Source organism: Molossus molossus, unplaced genomic scaffold (assembly GCF_014108415.1).
Source record: "Molossus molossus isolate mMolMol1 unplaced genomic scaffold, mMolMol1.p scaffold_m16_p_3, whole genome shotgun sequence".
Classification (NCBI taxonomy): Eukaryota; Metazoa; Chordata; class Mammalia; order Chiroptera; family Molossidae; genus Molossus; species Molossus molossus.
The window spans coordinates 121,875,904-121,900,282 of record NW_023425366.1 but is presented as its reverse complement, the minus strand read 5'-3'; the positions used below and the strand labels follow the sequence as shown (position 1 = coordinate 121,900,282).

At 45.7% G+C, this 24,379-nt stretch overlaps 1 protein-coding gene across 3 annotated transcripts in view; it reads right to left on the bottom strand.

Annotated features, from left to right (window-relative positions):
• The window catches only part of AXIN1 (axin 1), a 77,821-nt gene that overhangs the window by 13,350 nt on the left and 40,092 nt on the right, over positions 1 to 24,379 (bottom strand). For all 3 annotated transcript variants that reach the window (XM_036278847.1, XM_036278846.1, XM_036278848.1), the window contains exons 3-5: positions 15,970 to 16,110; positions 5,996 to 6,092; positions 2,159 to 2,296 (exon numbers count right to left, since the gene is read on the bottom strand). In XM_036278847.1, coding sequence (XP_036134740.1) covers positions 2,159 to 2,296; positions 5,996 to 6,092; positions 15,970 to 16,110 — 376 coding nt within the window. The remainder of the gene's footprint in view (positions 1 to 2,158; positions 2,297 to 5,995; positions 6,093 to 15,969; positions 16,111 to 24,379) is intronic.

Sequence of the window (24,379 nt, the reverse complement as noted above, 5' to 3'; positions counted from 1 at the left end):
GGTGGGCAGAAAAGGAGATCGTCAGGTGTGACCATCTGCCATGCCCCACACCTACCCTTATGGCAGTGTCTCCAGACTTCAGGTACACAGAACTCATCTGGGGACATGTAAAGTAAAAGAGCAAGCCCCTCCTGAGGGTTCTCAATGGGGTCTGAGGAAGGCTCAGGTTTTGTATTTTATTTATTTATATTAATTATTTTTGTTACAGATGTGTGTCCTTTTACCCCCACTGACACCCTCCTCCCGATCCCCCACCCCCCAACAACGGCACTGCTGTCTATGTCCATTGGTTATACATATATGCATGTAAGTTCTTTGATTTATCTCTTCCCTCCCTCCCCGGCCGGTCCCCTCCTCTTAGGTTTGTCAGGCTGTACCCTACTTCTATGTCTCTGGGTCTATTTTGTTCATCAGCTTATTTTGTTCATTATATATACCACAAATAAGTGAGATCATGTTTTTCTCTAATTGGTTTATTTTACTTAGCATACATAATACTCTCCAGGTCCATGTCGTCTCATAGGGTTAGAGATCTTTCTTTCTTACAGCTGTATAGTATTCCACTGTGTATATGTACCACAGCTTTTTTATCTACTCATCTATTGATGGACATCAGGTTTTGTATTTTAAATAGGAATATTAGGTGATCGAGTAGAGAAATAATTCCTTCAAGAAACATTACATTTTTGTTTCCTCACCCGAGGATATTTTTCTATTTATATTCAGATAGAGTAGGAAGGAAGGAGAGAGAGATAGAAACATCGACGTGAGAGGAACACATTGACTGGCTGCCTCCTGAATGATCCTGACCAGGGCCAGGGACGAACCACAACTGAGGTATGTGCCCTTGACTGGAATCAAACCTGCAACTCATTGGTCTATGGACCGATGCTATCTCTAACAGAGCCAAACCGGCCAGGGCAAGAAACATCACATTTTTGAGTTTCAGGTATTGGGCACAAAATACTGAGAAAAGAATAGAAGACAACCACTTACTTGGTGGTGACCAATTACCTCCAGCAGGTAATTCCTACCTGCTAAGAGAAAAGCAAAGGCCTGCCTATCAGCAACACTAGAGGCTCATGACATTCAAGAGGGACTGGGGTCAGTGAATAATTTAACAGCTAGAAGTGCAAGGGTCACAGGGAAGGCCTCTCTCCAGGGGTGTACTCCTCTGACTCCTCTGAATGTGTATGGGAATGAGTCTTATAGAATGACACCCGGGACAACAAAAGCAAGGTATCTCTTCAGCAGTCAGGGACAGAAAGGTATTTAAGCAAATGAATTACAAATATTACAAAATTTCTTAGCATTCAATATTTCATCAAATGAGGTTACAGGTCAGAAGACAAGATACACAGAAGCTTACATCCAAACCTAAAGCCATTCTGTGTTCTGAGGTGACAAGTGGGAGCTACCAGCCCTTCCTGCCACGCGCATGCTCTGCTCTGCACAGATGCTTGCGGCCCAGGGCCCAACGGTGCTTGTGCAGCGCCTCCATCTACCAGCACGCAGGGAAATTTCAGCTCCACAGCCAAGGGGGCATGTGGGGTACAAAGGAGGTGGTCAGCCATGCAGGTGTGCTCTCGCATGTGGTCAGGTGTCTGGCCCAGAGGGGCTCGGCAGAGGGGAGTGAGCCTGGGGCACTGACAGGAGGACAGCAGGAAGGGAGTTGGGCCAGGGGTGAAAGGAGAGCCTGGGTGAGTCTGCACTTTGTACATGTCCTGTGCAAAATCTCCTCAAAATGAGCTGGTATTGCCTCTGTGCAGTCCTACTTTGTGGACGGCCACTGGGAGCTGTCTTGGCTTCCCCTGACTGTCTTCCCATAGCGAGGGAATATAAACCCCGACTCTGGCGACCAAGATCACTGCTCTGACATCTGCTGATTGCTCCCCAGGCCCACCATAAGGACCTCTTCCTGGGAGACAGCCCAGGCTGAGAACAAAGGGTGGGGGGCTATAGAGGGGGCAGACATCATAGGAGAGTTTGCCTTGGCCATCCACCAAGACAGGTCAAAGCATGTCAGGAGCCAGTGGTTAGTCAAGTATGGAGAAGGGGGCTCTGGGAGAACCTGAAGGGGCCCCCACAGGGTCAAAGCTGTAATAAAATAACTTGGAAACCATGAAGTGCATGGCCTCCCTCACTGAGGCCCACTCACCATCCGCACGCGCTTCAGTCGCTCCTCTAGCTTCTCCTCTGCCTCCCGAGTCCGCTGAACAGCCTCCAGGCGGTGGATGAGCTCTGCAGCAAACTTCTGGGGCTCCACGCGAATTTCCTTTGGTATTCGGTAAGTACGCTGCAAAGAGACACAGCTGATTAGCTGGCTGTGCACAGCTTTGAACAACTGTTTTCCGTGCCAAAGTGGTTTTCAAGCACTTTTTGGGTAGGAGAAAATAATGTTAAATCTGAATTTTATTTTAAAGTATTTACTTTCCCCCCCTTTCACCTAGGAATCAACCTCCTCACTGCCCCCTTTTTCCACGAGACTAAATCTCTTCTTCACCCAGCCCTGATCTAGGGATGAGAATAGAGTACCTATTCCCATGGCCACAGAATCAGAGACAATGAGCAGCGCAGAACTTGGCCTCCTGGGGTAAGGTCACCAGGGTATTGGTCAGCTGGGGCCTGTGCGTATGCCCTGTACAGAGGCAGACTGCTCCCAAAAAGGGCTTCAAATACATTGGGCCAGGCTGAGACCTAGTGAGGCCTGGGGCCTGGGGAGGCAGAGCTGCAAAGACCACAGAGAAGGGAAAGGCAAGACTGATCTGCTCCTTGCAGTGCCCGCTCTGCACACAAGAGGGCAGCAGCCCCTAGTGCTTAGGTGTGCATGGACCAGGCTGTTGCAGGGTTGGGGGACAAAGTTCAGGGTACAGAAAAAAAATCAGGGGACGAATGGAAGACAAAGAAGGATTTTCCTTTTCAGATAACAGAGTTCTGCAATGTATTTTATAGTGATACACTATATAACTTTTGGGGAAATAGCTTTATTTTGAGGTAATTTCAAATTTAAAAGTTGCAAAAACAGCACAAGAATTTCTGTCCCAGATTTCCAATTACTGACATTTCTCTCACACTGTCATCCTCTCTCTCATACATAGACACACGCAATTCTCTGAGCCAGTCAAGAACAAACGGCACATATGATATCTGTTCACTCCTGAACACTTTGAGTATATTTAACAATAACCCAGGGCATTCTTATACTTATAACAGGACAATTACTAAAAAAAAAAAAAAAAAAAAAAAAAAAAAGAACCCTGATATAATACCACTACCTAATTAGCAGATCTTATTCCAATTTCACCAGCTGTCCCAATGTCCTTTATAGAAAAACATATTTTAAAAATCTAAGCCACCAAGGTATAAGTGAAGGAGGACCGAGGAGGAAGAGGGTCTGGAGGGGCCTCAGATAAGGCAGGAGGACAGGTGGAAGAAAGAGGTAGCCTGGGGACAGGGTGGCATACAGGACTACTCTGAGAACTCAGAGGATGGACAGAGGCTATTTAGAACCCTGACCTTCAGATGTGGAACAAGGCAAAGAGCAAAGACTCAGGGTGAGGGCGGGAGCCTGAGGGGAGGCAGTGTCTCCAACAGCCTTTTGTTGGTGGGCTCTGGGCACAGTCTCTAGACTGCCTACCTGTTTCTTATCTGCGAAACAGGAGTAAAGACAATACTCAATACTACAGAAACTTATTAAATTAGGTAAAAAAAATTATGTGAAGGGCTCAGAGACAAACGTCCATGTGTGGGGCTGATGCTGACCAAAGATGAATTCAGAGGTGGCCAAAGAAACTTCTGAGGGGCCTGGAGTGGTTAAGGGGCTGAGGGCAAGCCAGGACACAGGCCAATGCTTCAGGGGTGGAAAAAAATTGGTGTGGAAGGCCTGGTGGTGTCCAACACCAGGCAGGACTCTGTGTAAAAGCTGAGGAGACCAGACCCTAGGAGAAGAGTTAGTCAGGGTGTCCAGTGCTTCTAGATCAGTGGTTCTCAACCTTCCTGATGCCGCGACCCTTTAATACAGTTCCTCATGTTGTGGAGACTCCCAACCATAAAATTATTTCCGCTACTTCATAACTGTAATTTTGCTACTATTACGTCTTAGGCGACCCCTGTGAAAGGGTCGTTCGACCCCCAAAGGGGTTGCGACCCACAGGTTGAGAACCGCTGCTCTAGAGGGTCCTGGGAGAGGAGCCTGGGAGAAAAGGCCGGCATGAATGGCAAGCCCCAGGGCAGTGGAGGAGACCCTGGAAAAAGCAGGGCATTTAAACAGACAACAGAGGCCAGTTCTTATGCAATATGGCTACTTGGGCTGTGTCGTGGCAACATCCCTGGCAGGAGGCATTGGGGGCACTGAGCCCTTCTCACTCTCCTCGCAGCGGCAGTGTCCATCTGTCCTGACACTGATGATAGCACCTGACCCCTGACTCAGAAGGGCCTGGCAGGTCCTCCTCAAACGTTACTTTTTCCCATTGTGACTAAATGTTTTGTGAGGGGTTATTCGGGATAATGTAAATATCTTGTTCCTCATCAAACTCTCAACTCATACGTCATGTCAGTATGGATGCATGGATTCCGAATTCACTGCCACTAACTTTGAAACTCCAGCTGTCTAGGCCTGGGGTGGCAAAAGGCTCTCTAAGCAGCTCCTATGTGCCCTTACTCCCTTAATTTTTGGGACACAAGATGCCCAGGCTCCTCCTCTGCACCCTGCACTCAGCCCTGATCTTGAGTTTAAACATCCACTAAGCAGAGCTGAGAAGACACGTGCACCACTGTAGGACAAGGAGGAGATGTGTGCAGTCACCACCTGAGCTCAGGCTCAGACTGCTCCAGATGACACGAGTGAAGCTGGATGCTTCCCAATTCACTTGCAGCACACACACGCATGTGTACATGCACACACATGTGTACACACACTCCACCCAGAGTGTCTTCCACTTTTCCCTAAGCAGACTCCATTAGTGCCTAGCTTGGGCCAAATCTGAGCCAAGGGTTAGCTGCCAGGTAACAAAAAACTTGAACATCATTTTCTCAGAAGTAAGGACAAACCAACATCCTTTCTTCTCAACCATAAACAATCACTTTTCTTATGTGGAAATTAAAGTATCTGCAGAGACTCTGATCAAGGAATCCCGATTAAGGATGGATGTATCCTGATCCCAAGAAACAACCACTTTACCTGCACAGAAACCACAAATGAACGGCCTGGTCGCCCTCAGACACTGCAGGTACCAATGGATTGGAGCCTCTACTCTAAGCTTTTCTCAGCTTCCCCTAAAAGTCTTCCCATTCAAAGTCACTGTGTCAAAATAAGGAAAACTAGTCATTCTGTTCATCAACAAAGGAACTCTCTGCAGGTGGAGATAGGCTGTGCCCAGCCTGCTCAGTGCTGGGCTCTGTGAACCCCCACAAGCAGGAGAACTGCTATCACCTTTTTATTTTTATTGAGGTAAAGCAGAGGCAGCTTTGAAGTCAGGATGCCCATGTGGTAACTCCCACCATTCAGCCACAGAAAGGCTGATGCCTCTTTTCATCTTGAACAAGGCAGTGCTCACAATAACTCAGGACGGGGGTACCAAGAGGCGTCGCCAGGCTTTCTGACAGAGCCACAGGCAGGCAGCTGTGCAAGGGTCAGGCCTGGGCATTGAGCCTGTGACAGAGGCTTACAGCTGCTCTCCTACCTCAAGGAGAGAAGCACCTCACTTGACAATGAGAAAAGACTGCATGGTAGAAGGGCAGTCTGTTCTCTTCTGAACTGACCGTGTGGGCAGGGTCCTACAGGCCACTCCCTCCAGCCTGCAAGGCATGACAAGTGTGACCACAAGCTATACCTGGACGTGAGCTGAGCTCACAGAAAGTCAAGCAGGCGCCTTTCCCACTGGCCATGGCCACAGCAGCCCAGTCAGAATGGGGAAAACAAGGGAATGGGTCTGAGAGGACTGGTGAACCCCAAACTAAGAGACAGGGAGGGTGAGGGCTGTGCAGCAGAACTTACAGGAATGTGAGGTAGAGGCACTCGCCCATTGACCTGGACGCTCTCCTGCATCTCTCGGCGGTGCTGCTTGCGGATCCTGTACGGTGGGATCCCATCCCTGCCAGAAGAAAACAGCCTGGTGTGAGTGCACACAGAACAGTTCCACGAAGCACAGCTGTGCTGGCTTTGCCATGGGTGGGGTCCATGTGGCTTGTTTTTCTAAGGCCTAACAATTAAGAAATAATTTTACTTTTTTGTTGTTTATCTTCACCCAAGGATATTTTTTCCATTGATTCTTAGAATGGAAGGAAGGTGGGGGAGAGAGAGAAAGAAACATCGATGTGAGAAACACACTGACTGGTTACCTCCTAAACATGCCCCAGGGACAGGCCAGGGACAGAAATCGAACCCGTAAGCCAGGGACATGTCCTTGACCAGGGATCAAACCAGTGACCCTTTTAGTGCTCGGGCTGACACTCTAACCACTGAACAACGCTGGCCAGAACAGGTTTTACTTTTTTTTTTTTAAATCCTCACCCAAGGATATTTTCCCATTTATCTTCAGACAGAGTTGGGAGGGAGAGAGCAAGAAAGAGAAACATCGATGCGAGAGAAACACTTGACTGGCTGCTTCCTGCACAACCCAGACCAGGGCTAGGGACTAAACCACAACCGAGGTGCATGCCCTTGACCAGAATTGAACCTGTGACTCTTTGGTTCCAGGGCCAATGCTCCAACTGCTGAGCCAATCCAGCCAGGGCGGTTTTCACATTTTTTAAAAATTTTATTTTAATTAATTAATTAATTTATTTATTTATTTATTTATTTATTTATATTTTGAGAGGGAGGGAGAGATGCTCCAACTGCTGAGCCAATCCAGCCAGGGCGGTTTTCACATTTTTTAAAAATTTTATTTTATTTTATTTATTTATTTATTTATTTATTTATTTATTTATTTATATTTTGAGAGGGAGGGAGAGAGGGAGGAAGAGAGAGAGACACACACACACGAGTGGTTGCCACCCACACTATCGCAACCAGGGCCAGGGATAAAATGCAACCGAGGTACGTGGTGACCCTAGTGGGAACTGAACCTGGGACTCTCAGGTCCGCAGGCCGACGCTATAACTGCTGAGCCAAACCGGCCAGGGCAGTTCTCACATTTTTATTTATTTTTTATTTTTTAAATTATTTTTCCTTTATTGATTTTAGAGAGAGAGTAAGGGAGAGGGAGAGAGAGATAAAAACATCGATGAGATGGAACATTGATTAACTGCTTCCCGCGTGTCTCCCACTCTAGGGATCGGGCACAACCTGGGCATGTGTCCTGACTGGGAATCGAACCAGTGACCTCTTGGTGCACGGGTCGACGTTTAACCACTGAGCCACACCGGCTGGGCGGTTTTCACATTTTTAAAGTGGGGGGAGAAATATGTGACAGAGAGCATTTGGTCACAAAGCCTAAAATATTTACTACTGGTTCTTATAGAAAACATTTGCAGATCCCTGCTTTATCAACCAGGCAGGACTTAGTGTGTCTATCTGGGAGGGGCGCTCTACGCAGATGGAAAACATGTGAGGGCTGCAAAATGGGCAGCCAAAACAATCTAGATCATAGTGAAACAGATTTCTAATGTTCATTATCTGCTTTCTTCCAGGGTAAATTTGACAAGCAGTGTACTCTTTCAAGGGTGTTCAAATTAGTTTTCTTGACATAAGTTTTAGCTATGAAGATTTAATTTCTGAAGATTATGATAAAAATATAAATCAAATTATATATTGTCTTTAAGATAATTAAATACACTTACTCAAGATCAATGCCAGATTTAAAGCATAATTCACTGCACGTATGCAATCCTTAAAAACTCTCCAGCCCCCTCCCTGCCATTAAAAGCTACTCTGGGGAGCACAGCAGCTACCAGGAGACAGAGTGGGAGATGCCCACCATACCAGGATGACTAGAGTGGCTTCTCTTTCTTTCTTCTTTTTTTTTTAATCCTCACCCGAGGACATTTTCCCATTTTTTTGTTCAGGTAGAGTGGGAGGGAGAGAGAGGAACAGAGAGAGAGAGAGAAACATCGATGTGAAAGGAACACATCGAGTGGCTGCCACCCGCACGACCGACCAGGGCCGGGGACAAACTGCAACCGAGGTACGCGCCCCTAGCGGGAACCGAACCCGGGTCTCTCAGGACCGCAGGTTGATGCTCTAACCACTGAGCCAAACCGGCCAGGGCTAGAGTGGCTTCTCTGGGCTCCCACTCCCTCCCCATTGAAAGAGCCCCAGGAGGGGACTTCCTGCTCTCCAAGGTGCAGTGAATGTCTGTATGGGATTCTGAACCCCTCAACTCCTTCCCACGCACTGCCCACTGGGGAAGCCACGCTGCCAGCACAGCACTGCTCTTACTGTATGGGGACAAACATGCAGTCAGGATGATTCTAACCCCACTTGAACGTATGAATAGCCTAGTGAAGCTGCCACCTTGCCCCTTAAAGACACATTATAAGACACTTGTGGTGTGTCGTGACCCCTGTCCCAGACAGTGGCACAATTGCCAGCTCAGCAGCTTCATTGGAAGGTAGGGCTGTAACATTCTCCTCAGAGCTCTGGTCTGGGTGGAAAAGATTAAGGTTCAGAGCAGGGCAGAGAGAGGCTGTGATGGCCTCTCCCTCCTATCACTGCCTCGGTATCCCTGGTTATCAGGGTACCAGATGGGTACTGCAGTACAGTTGGCTCAGCGATCTAATGGGGGTAGGGGCATTCAAGGGAACAGGTGTCAAGGAACAAGTGCATCGGATACATTTAAAACATGTTTACATGTCCTTAGGGGTTTGTTCAGATGTCCTGAGCCACCAATTTCTTGGTTTCTCCATATACTTTAACAGGACACTTAAAAATTCCTCTATGGAATTAGGCAGTGTCCTTAGACAAGTATGTCCAAAGTACATGAACTACTAAGGTGGTCCGTTGTTTTTGTCATGTGGTTGAAATGCTGAGTGCAATAGCCCCCACAACAATTTAGATAAAACACATGATCCTATTTTTTGCATCTAACATGTATTCAAGTATGTCATAATTTTACATTCCAAATTCTTGACTATTCCTACCTTTCTGATTCTCAGTATAAACGAAGATGAACAGAATTATCAGGGGAAAAATATTTTTAAATTTTTACATCTTCCCTTTAGCAAACATATTTTCTTGGAGAGAATTAAGATACTTTTCAAGAAAATTGAAAAATGGGTAGACAGATTAACTTTCATTTTAGTAACAGAGTATTGGGGGAGAGGAAAACCAGATACTACAAATGGTATCCATCTTGTGCTTCCAGCCACATGTGGATGTCTGCGGAGCTGCAGCTAGCCATAACCATTTTATATGATACTTTATATTCATGGCAGATACTGTTTGAAATCCCAGAAATTTCAAGTAAGAAGTTGCTAAAAACATGTCAACATTTTATCTTACAGATTCAAAATAAAGGAATATAAATATGCACAACCAATGGACACAGACATTAGGTTGGGGAAAGCAGAAGGGGGTGGGTGGGAGTGGGAACGGGTGGGGGTCAATGGGGAAAAAAGGAGGACATCTGTAATACTTTCAATAATTAAAATTTTTTTCTACAGAAAAAAATAAAAATTTTGGATAGGTTGTTCTCTGAAAAAAATAAAAATAAAATAAAGGAAAATAAAATGGTCCATGAGACACTCCTGAAGGAACAGATCCATCTAGTGATGTCACTGCATGGTCATTGAAAGGGGAGAAAGAGACCAAGACTTGCAATGATTGGGGACTGGCTAAGTTTGGTTCAGAAATAGCTTATGATAACCTACCTTGTACACTAAAATTGAGGTGTCAGAAGAATACTTAAAGACACAGGTAAATAATGGGCAGAGAACCTGAATAGACACTTCTCCAAAAAAGGTATACAAATGACCAAGAGACATATGAAAATATGCCCAATGTCACTAATCATTAGAAATGCAAATTAAAAGCACTATGAGCCCGGCCGGTGTGGCTCAGTGGTTGAGCGTCGACCCATGCACCAAGAGGTTGCTAATTCGATTCCCGGTCACAGCACATGCCCAGGTTGCGGGCCCAATCCCCAGTGGGGGACATGCAGGAAGCGGCCAATCAATGTTCTCTCTAATCAATGTTTCTATCTCCCTCTCCCTATCCCTTCTTCTCTAAAATCCATGAAAAAAAAAAGCATTGTGAGATATCACCTCGCACCTGTCAGAATGGCTATCATCAATAAATCAACTAACAAGTGTTGGCAAGGATGTGGAAAAAAAGGAACCCTTGAGCAGCCACTATGGAAAACAGTATGGAGGGTCCTCAAAAAATTTTAAATGAAACTGCCTTATGATCTAGCATTTTCAGTCTTGGGTATATATCTGAAGAAACTCAAAATGCTGATTCAAAAGAATATATATACACCCTTATGTTCATAGCAGCGGTATTTACAATAGCCAAGACCGGGAAGCAACCCAAGTGTCCATAAATAGACAAGTGCATAAAAAAGTTGTGGTATATTCTCTCTTTCTCCCATTTTTTCATGTGGGAGTCAACCAAATTTTCAGTGGCCTTGCTTCAGAAAGGCAGATTATATTTAAAAAAAAAAAAAAAGTTGTGGTAGCCCAGGCCGGTTTGGCTCAGCAGTTAGAGTGTTGGCCCGTGGTCCAGAGAGACCTGGGTTCGGTTCCCACTAAAGGCACATACCTTGGCTGCAGTTTGTCTCTGGCCCAGGTTGAGGTCGTGTGGGTGGCAGCCACTCGATGTGTCTCTCTCACATCAATGTTTCTCTCTCTCTCTCCCTCCTGCTCTATCTGAAGATAAATGAAGAAATGTCCTCGAGTGAGGATTAAAAAAAAAAAAGGTTGTGGTACACAATGGAGTATTACTCAGCCATAATAAAAGAATGAAATCTTACCATTTAGGACAGCATGGTTGGATCTAGAGGGTATTACGCTAACTGAAATAAGTCAGAGAAAGAAAAATACCATATGATTTCACTTATATGTGGAATCTAAAGAACAAAATAAACTAACAAACAAAACAGAAACAGACTCACAGATACAGAGAACAGACTGATGGTTGCCAGAGGGGACGGGGGTTGGGGGACTGGATGAAAAAGGTAAAGAGCCCTGGCCAGTTTGGCTCAGCAGTTGAGCATCGGCCTGCAGACCAGAGAGTCCCAGGTTCGGTTCCCGCTAGGGACACATATCACAAAAAAAAAGAAAAAGGTAAAGAAATTAAGACCTTGGTAGTTACAAAATAGTCAAGAGATGTAAAGTACAACACAGAAAATATAGTTAGTAATACTGTAATAACTATGCATGGTGCCAGTGGGTATGGAATGTCGGGGGGAACAGTGGGTAAAGTATATGACTGTTACCTTGGCTGGTGTCACTCAGTAGTTAGAATGTCAGCCCAGGGAACAAAGGGTTGAAGGTTCGATTCTCAGTCAAGGGCACATACCTGGGTTGCATGTTCAGCCCTGGCTCTAGTTGGGGCGCATGTGGGAGGCAGCTGAATGATGTGTCTTCTCTTTCTCTCCACCCCATCCCCCAATTCCTTCCCTTCCACTGTCTCTGGAAATCCATGTAAAAAATATCCTTGATGCCCTGGCTGGTTTGGCTCAGCACTTAGAGCGTCAGCCTGCGGTCCAGAGAGACCCGGGTTTGGTTCCCACTAAGGGCACGTACCTCGGTTGTAGTTTGTCCCTGGCCCTGGTTGGTCGTGCGAGTGGCAGCTACTTGATGTGTCCCTTTCATGTCGATGTTTCTCTCCCTCTCTCTCCCTCCCACTCTATCTGAACAAAGAATGGAAAAGTGTCCTTGGGTGAGGATAAAAAAAAAAAGAAAAGAAAAAGAAAGGCTTATTAAGCTCTGGCTGGTTGCTCATCGGTTAGAGCGGTGGATTCCCGGTCAAGGGCATGTACTTGGGTTGCAGGTTCGATACCAAGCCCTGGTTGGGGTTGTTTGGGAGGCAACCAACTGATGTGTCTCTCTCTTTTTTTTTTTTTTAAATTTTATTTATTCATTTTTTGGTACGTGCCCCTAGCGGGAACCAAACCTGGGACTCTCTGGTCCGCAGGCCAATGCTCCAACCGCTGAGCCAAATCAGCCAGGGCTGATGTGTCTCTCTTGCACCAATGTCTCTCCCACTCCCTCCCTTCCACTCTAAAAAAAAAAATCAGTAAGATATCAAAATAAAAACAAAACAAAATCAATAGCAAAATATCTACGGGTGAGGATTAACAAAAAAATAAAATAGCCCGGCTGGTGTAGTTCAGTTGCTGAGCGTCAACCCATGCACCAAGAGGTCACCAGTTAGATTCCTGGTCAGGGCACATACCCAGGTTGTGGGCCCGATCCCCAGTGGGGGGCATGCTGGATGTGGTCAATCAATGTTCTCTCTCATCAATATTTCTATCTCTCCCTTCCTCTCTCTCTAAAAATCAATAAAGAAGAAAAATTCATCCAGCTGGTATGGTTCAGTGGCTTAGCGTCGACCCATGCACCAAGAGGTCACCAGTTCAATTCCCAGTCAGGACACATGCCCAGGTTGTGGGCCCAATCCCCAGTGGGGGGCATGGTGGAGGCGGCCAATCGATGTTCTCTCTCATCAATATTTCTATCTCTCCCTCTCACTTCCTCTCTCTCTAAAATCAATACAGAAAAAAAAAAAAATTCAGTGAGTATATACTCTAAATGTGCATGTTAAAAAAAATAAAATACAAATGGCACATTAAGTGGGACACAATTTATTTATTTATTATTATTATTTTCTTAATTCTCACACGAGGATATTCTTCCATTGATTTTTAGATATTTAGATAAAGTGGGAGGGAGGAAGCAGAGGAGAGGAAGAAAGAAAGAGAGAGAGAGAGAGAGAGACACACACACACACACTGACTGGCTCCCAACTGGGGCCAGAGGTTGAACCTGCAACCAAGGTACAAGCCCTTGACCAGGAATCAAACCCATGACTCTTCGGTCCAAGAGCCAGTATTCCAACCAGTGAGCCAAAATGGCTAGGACTAGGTGGGACACAACTTTATTTTTTTAAAAAACATTTTTTTTTCTTACTGATTTTAGAGAGAGAGGACAGGAGAGGGAGAGAGTGATAGAAACATTGATAAGAGAGAGCACTGACTGGCTGCCTCCTACATGTCCCCCGGGGACTGGGTCCACAACCTGGGCATGTGCTATGACCCGGATTCGAAATGCCAACCTCTTGGTGCATGCATTGACAAGCCACTCCAGCCAGTGGAGACACAATTTTAAAGTATGTGTTCACCTACAAAAATATGGGTTTAGTAGCCCTTTTTTCTTCTTATTTAAATCTATGATTCCTAGCCCTGGCCAGTTTTGCTCAGCGGTTAGAGCATCAGCCTGCGGTCCAGAGAGACCCGGGTTTGGTTCCCATGAAGGACACGTACCTCGGTTGCGATCTGTCCCCGGCCCTGGTTGGGTTGTGCAGGGGGCAGCCACTCGATGTGTCCCCTTCACGTCGATGTTTCTCTCTCGCTCTCTTCCTCTCTTTCCCTCCCACTCTATCTGAACAAAACATGGAAAAATGTCCTCGGGTGAGGATTAAAATAAATAAATAAAATAAATCTATGACTCCTCCAACTTTCACATGAAATAACAAGCTAAATGAGAAAGAAGTCTCCCTGTGACCAGCTGATAGTTTGTTGCCCCAGCCCAGCTAGGAGTCCTAGCCACGACCCTATAAGGTCTCAGTCTTGTGGAGAAAGAACCCTGCAGTCAGGCCCTGGCCAGTTTGGCTCAGCAGACAGAGCCTCGGCCTGCGGTCCGGAGAGACCCGGGTTTGGTTCCCGCTAAGGGAACATAACTCGGTTGCAGTTTGTCCCTGGCCCTGGTTGGGTCGTGTGGGTGGCAACCACTTGATGTGTCCCTTTCACATCTATGTTTCTTTCTCTCTCTCCCTTTCTCCCACTATCTGAACAAAATATTGAAAAATGTCCTCAGGTGAGGATAAAAAAAAAGGAACCCTGCAGTCAGTCAGTGGGCTCACACCTGCTCACTGTCATGGCTAAAGGCTTCCTGGCCCTGAGGCTGGAAGGTACTTAGAAGTCAGCCCCCACCCCTAGGTCCTGACCCTGAGCAGATATTTTCCATCAGTGCTGGTCAGATGCAAATGGCAAAAAGACCAAGGGCTAGGCAAATCTGACATCATGCGCAGCAAGGTCAAGACCCCAAATGACCTCAGTGGGTGGCACAGGTAATGTTCTGATCTAGTAAGACAGTATTTGACACCATCAAGCTTTTACTGTGCACTTGTGTCCCAACAAGCCACTTGCCAACATGAAGAAAGTGTCAGGAAAACAAGCAATTTCCCCAAAGGGAGGGCTTCCCTGGAGAAGACAATGATAAATTTGCTGTCACCACTGAGGGACACAGAGGCCTTTGGACATGTGAAGCCCCAGTTGCAGTTTCTGAAACATCCAGACACTAAACCAGCACAGAACCATGCTGCACCAACTTCCTCTCTTGCTCCCATTTCCCTACCCCCCTCCCATGGTGAGATGATAAGAACTGCTCACCTGTATGGTAATTTCTAAATTTATTTTATGGATTATTATTGTTTTTAAGTATGTTTTCACTTTTTTTTTTTTTTAAAGAGAGAGAGAGAGAGAAACATCAATGTGAGGGAGATACATAGATTGGCTGCCTCCTGCACGCCCCATACTGGGGATCGAGCCCGCAACAGGGGCATGTGCCCTGACTGGGAATCAAACTAGGACTTTTCAGTCCATGGGATGACTCTCAATCCACTAAGCCACACCAGCTGGGGTATTATTTATTTATTTTAGATAGAGTGGGAAGGAGGAAGGGAGAGGGAGAGAGAGAGACAGAGACAGAGACACAGAGAGAGAGAAACACTGATGTGAAAGACATTGATTGGTTGCCTTCTGCATGACCCCAACTGGGGCCAGGGATCAAACCCACAACCCAGGCATGTGCGCTTGACTCGAATCAAATCAGCAAATCTTTCTTCCACAGGCTGACGCTCTAACCACTGAACTAAACTGGCCAGGACACAATTTCTAAATTTAAAAAACTGACAAGTGCAGAAGAGTGTCGACAAGAATGCACCTGTACAGCAGTGTAGCCTTTCAGGGATGGCACCAAGGTCACATCTGCCTGGCTGCGAACCAGTGCTGATCTTTAAAGTGAACCACCAGATTATAAAAACCAAAGAGAACATCAGAACCAAAGTGCTCCAGCCTAGGTAGCCCTGGAATTTGTTTAAACGTTACCCCATGGTTTCTCCTCTTTCAAAGGTTACTGTAGCATCAGCCTCAGAGAGAAGCAACTAACAAAAAACTCAATTCTAGTTTATGTGAGGATGGTTTTTTAATATGTTTTTATTGATTTCAGACAGATGAAGGGAGAGGGAGAGAGAGAGAAAAACACCAATGAGAAACACTGATTGGCTGCCTCCTGCACACCCCCTACTGGGGATCAAGCTCACAACCTGGGCATATGCCCCAAACAGGAGTCGAACTGGCGACCACCCAGTGCATAGCATAACGTTCAACCAACTGAGCCATACCAGCTGGGCTATGTTAGGATTTTTTTTTTTAATCCTCACTCGAGAATACATTCCATTTATCTTCAGCTGGGGGGTAGGGGTACTGGTTGCCTCACGCAGGAACCCAACCAGGGCCAGGGACCTAACTGCAACTGAGGTTACCTGCCCTTGATCAGAATCGAGCCCACAACTCTTTGGTTCATGGGTGGACACTCTAACTGCTAAGCCAAACTGGCCAGGGTTATGTTAGGATTTTTAATGATACTTCCTGCAACACAGCTGGTCTGTCTATACACCAGATGTACTAACATCAAGTTGGGAGAAGGGACACAAGTCACTTTCAATGCAGACAAAGCCCCAGCTGGGACTGGCACAGGCTGCTGTGCTCCACGAGGGCTGCACTCACCCAGGCAGGGGAGACTTACACACTGCTGTCAGTGAGGGACAGGCTGTCCGCATCGCTGGAGAGGCTCTGCTGCTCACTGTCATTGGTGCTGGTGGCCGGAGCAAGGGCATAGCCAGAGTTGACGTAGTAGGGGTTGACAGGTTCCCGCCAGGATCCATATCTGCAAACAAGGAAGGCATGTCAGCAGCAGCAACATCTTTCTACATTAATCCACATTTTCAGAATCATACGGATATTCTTACATATGAACTACAAATGCAAACAATTCAAGAAAGACAGTAGATCAAACAACAAGTGTTGGCGAGGATGTGGAGAAAAGGGGACTCTAGTACACTGCTGGTGGGAATGCAGACTGGTACAGCCACTATGGAAAACTCTATGGTGTTACCTAAAAATTAAAAACTGAATTGCCATTTGACCCAGTAATCCCACTTCTAGGAATATACCCTACGAAGCCTGAAACACCAATCAGAAAGAATATATGTACTCCCATGTTCATAGCAGCCCTATCTACAACAGCTAAGATCTGGAAACAGCCCAAGTGTCTATCAGTAGACGAATGGATAAAAAAGCTGTGGTACATATACACAATGGAGTACTATGCAGTTGTAAGAAAGAAAGATCTCTTATCCTTTGAGACAATATGGAGGGATCTAGAAAGTATTATCCTAAGCAAAACAAGCCAAGCAGAGAAAGACAAATATCACATGATATCATTTATTTGTGGAATATAATGAACATAACAGTCTGAGGAATAGGGTAGACCCAGAGACGTGGAAGTAGGGTACAGACTGACAACCTTCAGAAGAGGAGATGGTGGGGGGCGGGGAGAGATAAACTACAGAACTGATATGCATGTACTCATAACCAATGGACATGGACAACAAAGCTGGGGATGGGTGGGGGGGATGGGGAGGAGGGTGTCAATGGGGAAAAAAAGGAGAAACATCTGTAACAAAAATAAATAAATAAATAAATAACAGTAGAAAGGGCTGGCATCTTCATCCTGTCTCCCACCCCACAGAGGGTTGGTCAAACCCTAGGCATATTCCAGATCTTTCTTCTGTATTTAGGCAGATGTGTAAGTGAACACACGGATTATTATTTGGGTTTGCATTTTTATGTACTGTAACTAGGAACAGGACATGGCTGTTCTGCTCTTCCTTCTTCTAAAGAGCAGACTTACCCTGGCTGGTTTGGCTCAGCGGTTGGAGCATCGGCTGGGTTCGGTTCCCAGTAGGGGCATGTACCAAAAAAATAAAATTAAATTAAAATAAAGAGCAGACTCATTTGCTGCAAAGTAAATCTGACCTCCTGGGTGTTGCAGCAGCAGCATAAACCCTGGTGCACACAAAAGCCTGATGACAGCAGACCACACTTCATGGGGGTCATGGAGCCAGCCAGGACTCCTGTGCACAAGTCTGAGAATCGCCACAGGATATAGGGGATGGTGGGGGAAGGTAGGTGTGGGTTTAATAGAGGCTTCACAATGCCCTCCAGTCACTTCCTACCAGGAGCAGTCACTCCTGGGTGGGATTCACTCCCACCAATCATGAGATTAGCCAGAAAAACTACACTACAGTTTTCATTTCCCTGATTAACAATCAGGCTGGCAGTTTGGGTGTCATTTAAATTCTTTCCTCTGTAAATTACCTATTCATGCCTTTTGCCCATTTTCTATTGTGATGTTTATGAGTTTCTTTCTTTCTTTCTTTTTTTTTTGGTACCTGCCCCTAGCAGGAACCGAACCCAGGACTCTCTGGTCTGCAGGCCAACGCTCCAACCGCTGAGCCAAACCGGCCAGGGCTCTTTCTTTTTTTTAAATCCTCACCAGAGGATATTTTTCCATTTATCTTCAAACAGAGTGAGAGGGAGGGAGAGAGAGACAGAGAAATATCAGTGTGAGAGAGACACATTGATTGGTTGCCTCCCGCATGACCCTGACCAGGGCCCGGGATCACACCACAACTGAGGTATGTGCCCTTGACCAGAAACACACCCTCAACTTTTTGGTCAGCAAGCCAACACTCTAACCGACAAGCCAAACCGGCCAGGGCAAAATCCACTCTTTTTAAAATGACATTATTCTCTGGCACTTAAAAAAAATAAAACCACCAATATCGTCACCTAACAGCCACCGTCCTGAAATTCAAATGATAACCTAAGTGCTAAACTGTTTGTTTTCCAGTTTCCTTTTTACATTTAAGGAATATTAAACTTTAGTAACTTGGGATGAACACCTATTTGGTCAAACAAACATAAATTCAAGTTAAAGAGAAAAAGGTGTCCCTGCACTTACAGCACAGAAGCCGGAGCCCACAGATCATACTGAAGAGCACACCCACCTTCGCCTCCCCACATGGGGCAGGAACCACATCAGCAGGACAGAGCCTCAGACTTTAATGCCCCCCCCCCCCCAGTATATCTGCCTTTCTCTTCTGACAGCTCCCAGACGTGCCTTTCACACATTTAGAAAATTCATCTTTATGGTGATAAGCAGGGGAAACATGGATTCTTAATTTTCTGTTCCATAGCCTCCAGTGCAGAGCAGATCTCACTATGCACATGCACTCCAAGTACACAGGGCAGCGGGAAGAAAGAAGAGAAAGGGGAAGCAATGCCATCATCAGTTTACCTTTTTAAAGTTCTAGACAGTTTAATTGGCTCTTGGGACAGGTTAGTGCTCACCTCTTGCCATGGAAAACAGAGCTGCTGGACCTTCACTGCAGGCTGATGTGACAAGGAAAATTCTGGCCAGTGACGTGTGAGAGGAAATGTCATGTGGGGGACTCCAGACCAGAGGTGGGAAAGAAGTGTGTGTCCATGCGTGCATATAATCATGTATGTGTTGGTGTGCAGACACAAACTCCCACATGAATATGCGCAAAACAAATATGGCCAATGCCCCAAGTGGTGCATCTAGGAAAATGTCCAACTCCTCTGTAGCTTTCAAAGTTCTCAGAAAAAAATCTGACAGGATCCATACAAACACACCCGCTCTCTGCTGCTGTTCAAAGGGCTTTCATTTTCTATCTTTTTACATTTAACCTTTCTATATTCCCTTACTTTGTGTTTTTTGTTAAGATCCAATCTGTTTTTTCTTTTAATTACATCACTTAGTCCTGCTGCATATAGTGTAATTACCGAGAGTGGAGCAACCATCTTAATTTGCTTTCTGTTTGTCACATCTGTTCTATTTTGTTTTGGTTTGTCTTGCCTTCTTTTTTAATCCTCACCCGAAGATATTTTTTCATTTATCTTCAGATACAGTGTGTGTGTGTTGGGGGGGGGGGGGGGGACAGCAATGCAAGAGAGACACATCGGCTGGTTGCCTCCCACACAACCCTGACCAGGGCCAGGGACCAAACCACAACCCAGGTACATGCCCGACTAGAAATGAATCCGTGACTCTTTGGCTGATGCTCTAACCATTTAGATTTGACCCATGCACCAAAAAAGCCCGGCCAGTGTGGCTCTGTGGTTGAGCATCAACCCATGCACCAAGAGGTTACCGGTTCAATTCCCGGTCAGGGCACATGCCCAAGTTGTGGGCCAAATCCCCAGTGGGGGGCATGCAGGAGGTGGCCAATCGATGTTCTCTCTCATTGATGTTTCTATCCCTCTCTCCCCCTTTCCCTTCCTTTCTCCCTAAAACCAATAAAGTGAAAAAAAAATTTTTTTTAATTTTATTTTAGAGAGAGAGGGAAGAAAAAAACACTGATGTGAGAAACAGCAAACGGCTGCCTCCTGCATGCCCCCCCAGGGATGAAACCTGGAAAAGTGGCCTGACCAAGTATCAAATCCAATGACCTTGCACAAGATGACGCCCAATCAACTGAGCCCACAATTGCCAGGGCTCGTGCCTTCTTTTTGAATTTTTTTTTAAAAATATTTTTTCTTGCCCTGGCCGGTTTGGCTCAGCGGTTAGAGCATCCGCCTGCGGTCCGGAGAGACCTGGGTTCGGTTCCCGCTAAGGGCATGTACCTCGGTTGCAGTTTGTCCCCGGCCCTGGTTGGTCGTGCGGGTGGCAGCCACTCGATGTGTCCCTTTCACATCGATGTTTCCCTCTCTCTTCCTCTCTCTCCCTCCCACTCTGTCTGTACAAAAAATGGAAAAATGTCCTCGGGTGAGGATAAAAAAAATATATATTTTTTTTCTTTATTGATTTTTAGAGAGATAGGAAGGGAGAGGAAGAGAAACATAGATGAGAGAGAACATCGATTAGCCGCCTCCTACATGCCCCCCCACTGGAGATCGGGCCCACAACTTGGGCACGTGCCCTGACTGGGAATTGAACCAGTAACCTCTTGGTGCATGGGTTGATGCTCAACCACAGAGCCACACCGGCCGGGCTTTTTTGAATATTTTTCATGTTCTATCTCCTCCCTCTAATAAAGTAACCCTTTTACTATTCTGATAGTGATTCCTGTAAAGATTACAATAGGTAGCCTTTATGTATCAAAGTCCAATTCAGTACATTTACCTCTTCCTAGGCGATAAAAGGTCAATTTCTCTCTATTCACCTCCCTCACACACTGATATCCTGTATTTACTGTGCTACTGGTATCCTGTATTTTAATTCTATATATATCTTAAACCCACAAGACATTATTAGTATTGTTTTACCAATTGAAAGTTACCTAGAGTTACCCCCATATTTGAGTTTCTACCTGAAAGCATTTTCTTTCTTTTTTTCGTTTTATTAATCCTCTCTTGAGGACATTTTCCCATCTTTGTTCAGATAGAGTGGGAGAGGGAGAGAGAGAGAGAGAGAGAGAAACATCAATGTGAGAGGGACACATCGACTGGCTGCCTTCCACATGATGCTGACCAGGGCAGGGGATGAACCACAACCAAGTTATGTGCTCTTGACCAGAATCGAACTTGCGATTCATCAGTCTGCAGGTCAACGCTCTAACCGCTGAGCCAAACCAGCCAGGGCAGCATTTTCTTTCTGCTTGAAGAACATCCTTAGGTATCCCCTTTTTATTTTTATCCTCACCTGAGGACATTTTTCCATTTTTTTGTTCAGAAAGAGAGGGAGAGAGAGAGAAACATCAATGTGAGAGAGACACATGGAGTGGCTGCCACCCGCATGACCCAACCAGGGCCGGGGACAAACTGCAACCGAGGTATGTGCCCTTAGCGGAACCAAACTCGGGTCTCTCAGGACCGCAGGCTGACACTCTAACCACTGAGCCAAACCAGCAAGGCAGTTATCTCCTGTTTTTTTTTGGTTAATCCTCACCCGAGGATCTTTTTCTACTTATATTTATTTATTTTTTTTTAAGCTTAGTCCTTTGGAGCAGGTGGAGTCTGCCATAGCTGCTAGGCCTGCATGGAGAGACTGGAGAGAACGGGTGAGGGCAGGGGCAAGCTTGTGTTACAGAAGGAATGAATGACAGAGAGGCGAGAGAGGGAGGGAGGGAAGAGGGGAAAAGAGAGAGTGAGCCTGATTTTTATTTTTAGAGAGAGTAGGAGGGTGGGAGGGAGGGAGAGAGAGAAAAACATTGATGTGAGACACACTGATTGGTTGCTTCAATTGGCTGCCTCCCACACAACCCCGACCAGGGCTTGGGATTGAACCCGCAATTCAGGTAGGTGCCCTTGATTAGAATCAAACCTGTGAACCTTTGGTCCGAGGGCAGATGCTCTAACTGCTGAGCTAAACCTGCCAGAGCCTTAGGTATCTCCTTTAGTAAGGGGCTTTATGTATAAACTTTCTCATTGTTTGTCGGTCTGAAACTATTTTTATTTCCCCTCTTATTTTTTTTAAGAGAGGAAGGGAGAGGGAGAGGGGGAGAGAGAGAGAGAGAGACATTGATGTGAAAGAGAAACATCGATCGGTTGCTTCCCGTACACACCTCAACAGGCAATTGAACCCTAAACCTAGGTACGTACCCTGACTGGGAATCAAACCCAAGACCTGCAATGCATGGGATGATGCTCCAACCAAGCCACTATGGCCAGGGCTCCCCTTCATTTTTTCTTTCTTATTTTTGGTTAATCCTCACTAGAAGATATTTTTATACTGATTTTTAGAGTGGAAGGGAGGGAGGAAGAGAGAGAAACATTAATATGAGAGAGATACATGGATTGGTTGCCTCCTGCACGATCCAGACCAGGGCTGAGGATCAAACTTGCAAGCCAGGCATGTACCCTTGACCAGGAATGGAACCCGAGACCATTTGGTCCACGAGTCGATGTTCTAACAGCTGAGCCAAACAAGCCAGGGCTCCCCTTCATTCTTGAAAGACATTTTTACTGGGTTGGAATTCAAGGTTGGTAGGAATGTAAATGGTGCAGCCATTATAGAACATAGCATGGCAGTTCCTAAAAATTAGAACAGAATTACCACATGATCCAGTAATTCACTTTTTGGTATGTATCCCAAATAACAGAAAGCAGTGTCTCATACAGAGATTTGTACACCCAGACACTTTGAAAATACCACTTGTCAGCTTCTCCACCTTTCATTCCTTGGAAGGTGACAAGGTACCAGCCCTGCCCACCTACTCCACTGTGGTTGGAGGAGGCAGGTTCTCAGACTGGTTGAGGGCTCCTCCTCCTACCCCCAGTGCTAAGGCTGACATGAGGTATCACTCCCTCACCTGTAACTCACAGTGGCTCTTCTCTTGTCACAGGCTAAGGACAACAGGTAGTTCAACCCATACAATACCGGTAATTAATCCAAAGATCAAACTCAAGATTTCCTCCATTGTCCTAGTAATGCCTTTAGAGCTATTTTTATTTTCTAAGATCCAGGCAATTACTGCACATTGACTATGATGTGCCTTCAGTCTTTTTTAACCTGGGCAGGACCTCAGTCTCTGCCCTTCCTGACTGTGACATTCTCAAGAGTCCATGCCACTTGTTCTATAGAACATCTAGTTTCCGTGCTGTGGGGTTCACATCAGGCATTTTTGGCAGGAACATGAAAGAAATGATGCTGATTACATTAAGAACATCATGTTTGCCCAGCTTGTGTGGCTTAGTGGTTGAGTATCGACCCAAGCACCAAGAGGTCGCCGGTTCGATTCCCAGTCGGGGCACATACCCAGATTGTGAGCCAAATCCCCAGTGCGGGGCATGCAAGGAGGCGGTTAATCAATGTCCTTTCTCATCGAAGTTTCTCTCTCTCTCTCTCCCCCTCTCTAAAATCAATAAAGAAAAATTTTTTTAAAAAAACAACATCCCTGGCCAGTTTGGCTCAGTGGTTAGAGCATTGGCCTGCGGTCCAGAGAGACCCGAGTTCAGTTTCCGCTAAGGGCACATACCTCGGTTGCAGTTTGTACCCGGCCCTGGTTGGGTTGTGCAGGTGGCAGCCACTTCATGTGTCCCTTTCACGTCAATGTTTCTCTCTCTCTCTCTCTCTCTCTCAATGCTTCTCTCTCTCTCTCTCTCTCTCTCTCTCCTTCTCTCTCCCTCCCACTCTATCTGAACAAAAAAATGGAAAAATGTCCTCAAGTGAAGATTAAAAATAAATAAATAAAAATAAAATAAAAAAAACAACAAAACATTGTGTTCATTGGTCCCACTTTGGAGGCAAACCAAGTGTCTGCCAAGTTTTTCCAGTCTTAATTTATTATTTTTGCTTAGTAATCAATAGGCAATTCATGGGGGGATACTTTGAAATTATGGACATATTCTATCAACACAGTAATTTTCTAATGCCATCATTTGAGCTATATTTATTAGATGGCATTCTACTATAAGGCTTTCCCTCTGCCACATTTATATATATCAGTGTGGACTCTTGGATTTTTATTTATCCAGTAGATTATAATTCATTCATTTCATTTCCGCTCATACTCGATAATGACCCCATTGGTCGGTGAACACTTCCTTGCTCCCTGTCATGGGATCCCAGCTTATTTGGTACTCCTTGCCCTGGACCTGACCAATTATCACCAAGGGCTTGTGTGTTAACTACATTATCTACATCCCCCCATAGCATTTTCTCTCTCATTTTTTATCCATTTGTCTTGTACCCTTGAGCACCTGGCTATTTTTCATTCAGTACCTGGTTATACTGGATGGAGGGTGAGACAATGGGTGTGAAAACTTTCTGAACAAACAGCCTAGGATAACGCTTTCTTCTCCAGAACATGTGAATTTGATTCTGGATGGGGCTGGACTGGGGCACTAGGAATCCCCAGCACCTTAATCCAATGTCATAACCTGCAAGATTCTGGGCTGGGCTGCAGGCCTTTGGAGGGCTGCTGTATTTCGGATTCCCATCTCTGAGGATGGGATGAGATCCCACCAGGCAATTCAGGGCAAACCTCCTGCTGAGAATGCCAGCTAGAAACACTGGAACTATGTATTTTTAATCTGACTGAAGCCTTTGTAGTGCTAACCAAGCAGGAAGGAAAGGCAACCCTGGTCAGGGAGAAGGTTTGGAACCCAGGGAGGCGAGCTTGAAAGTA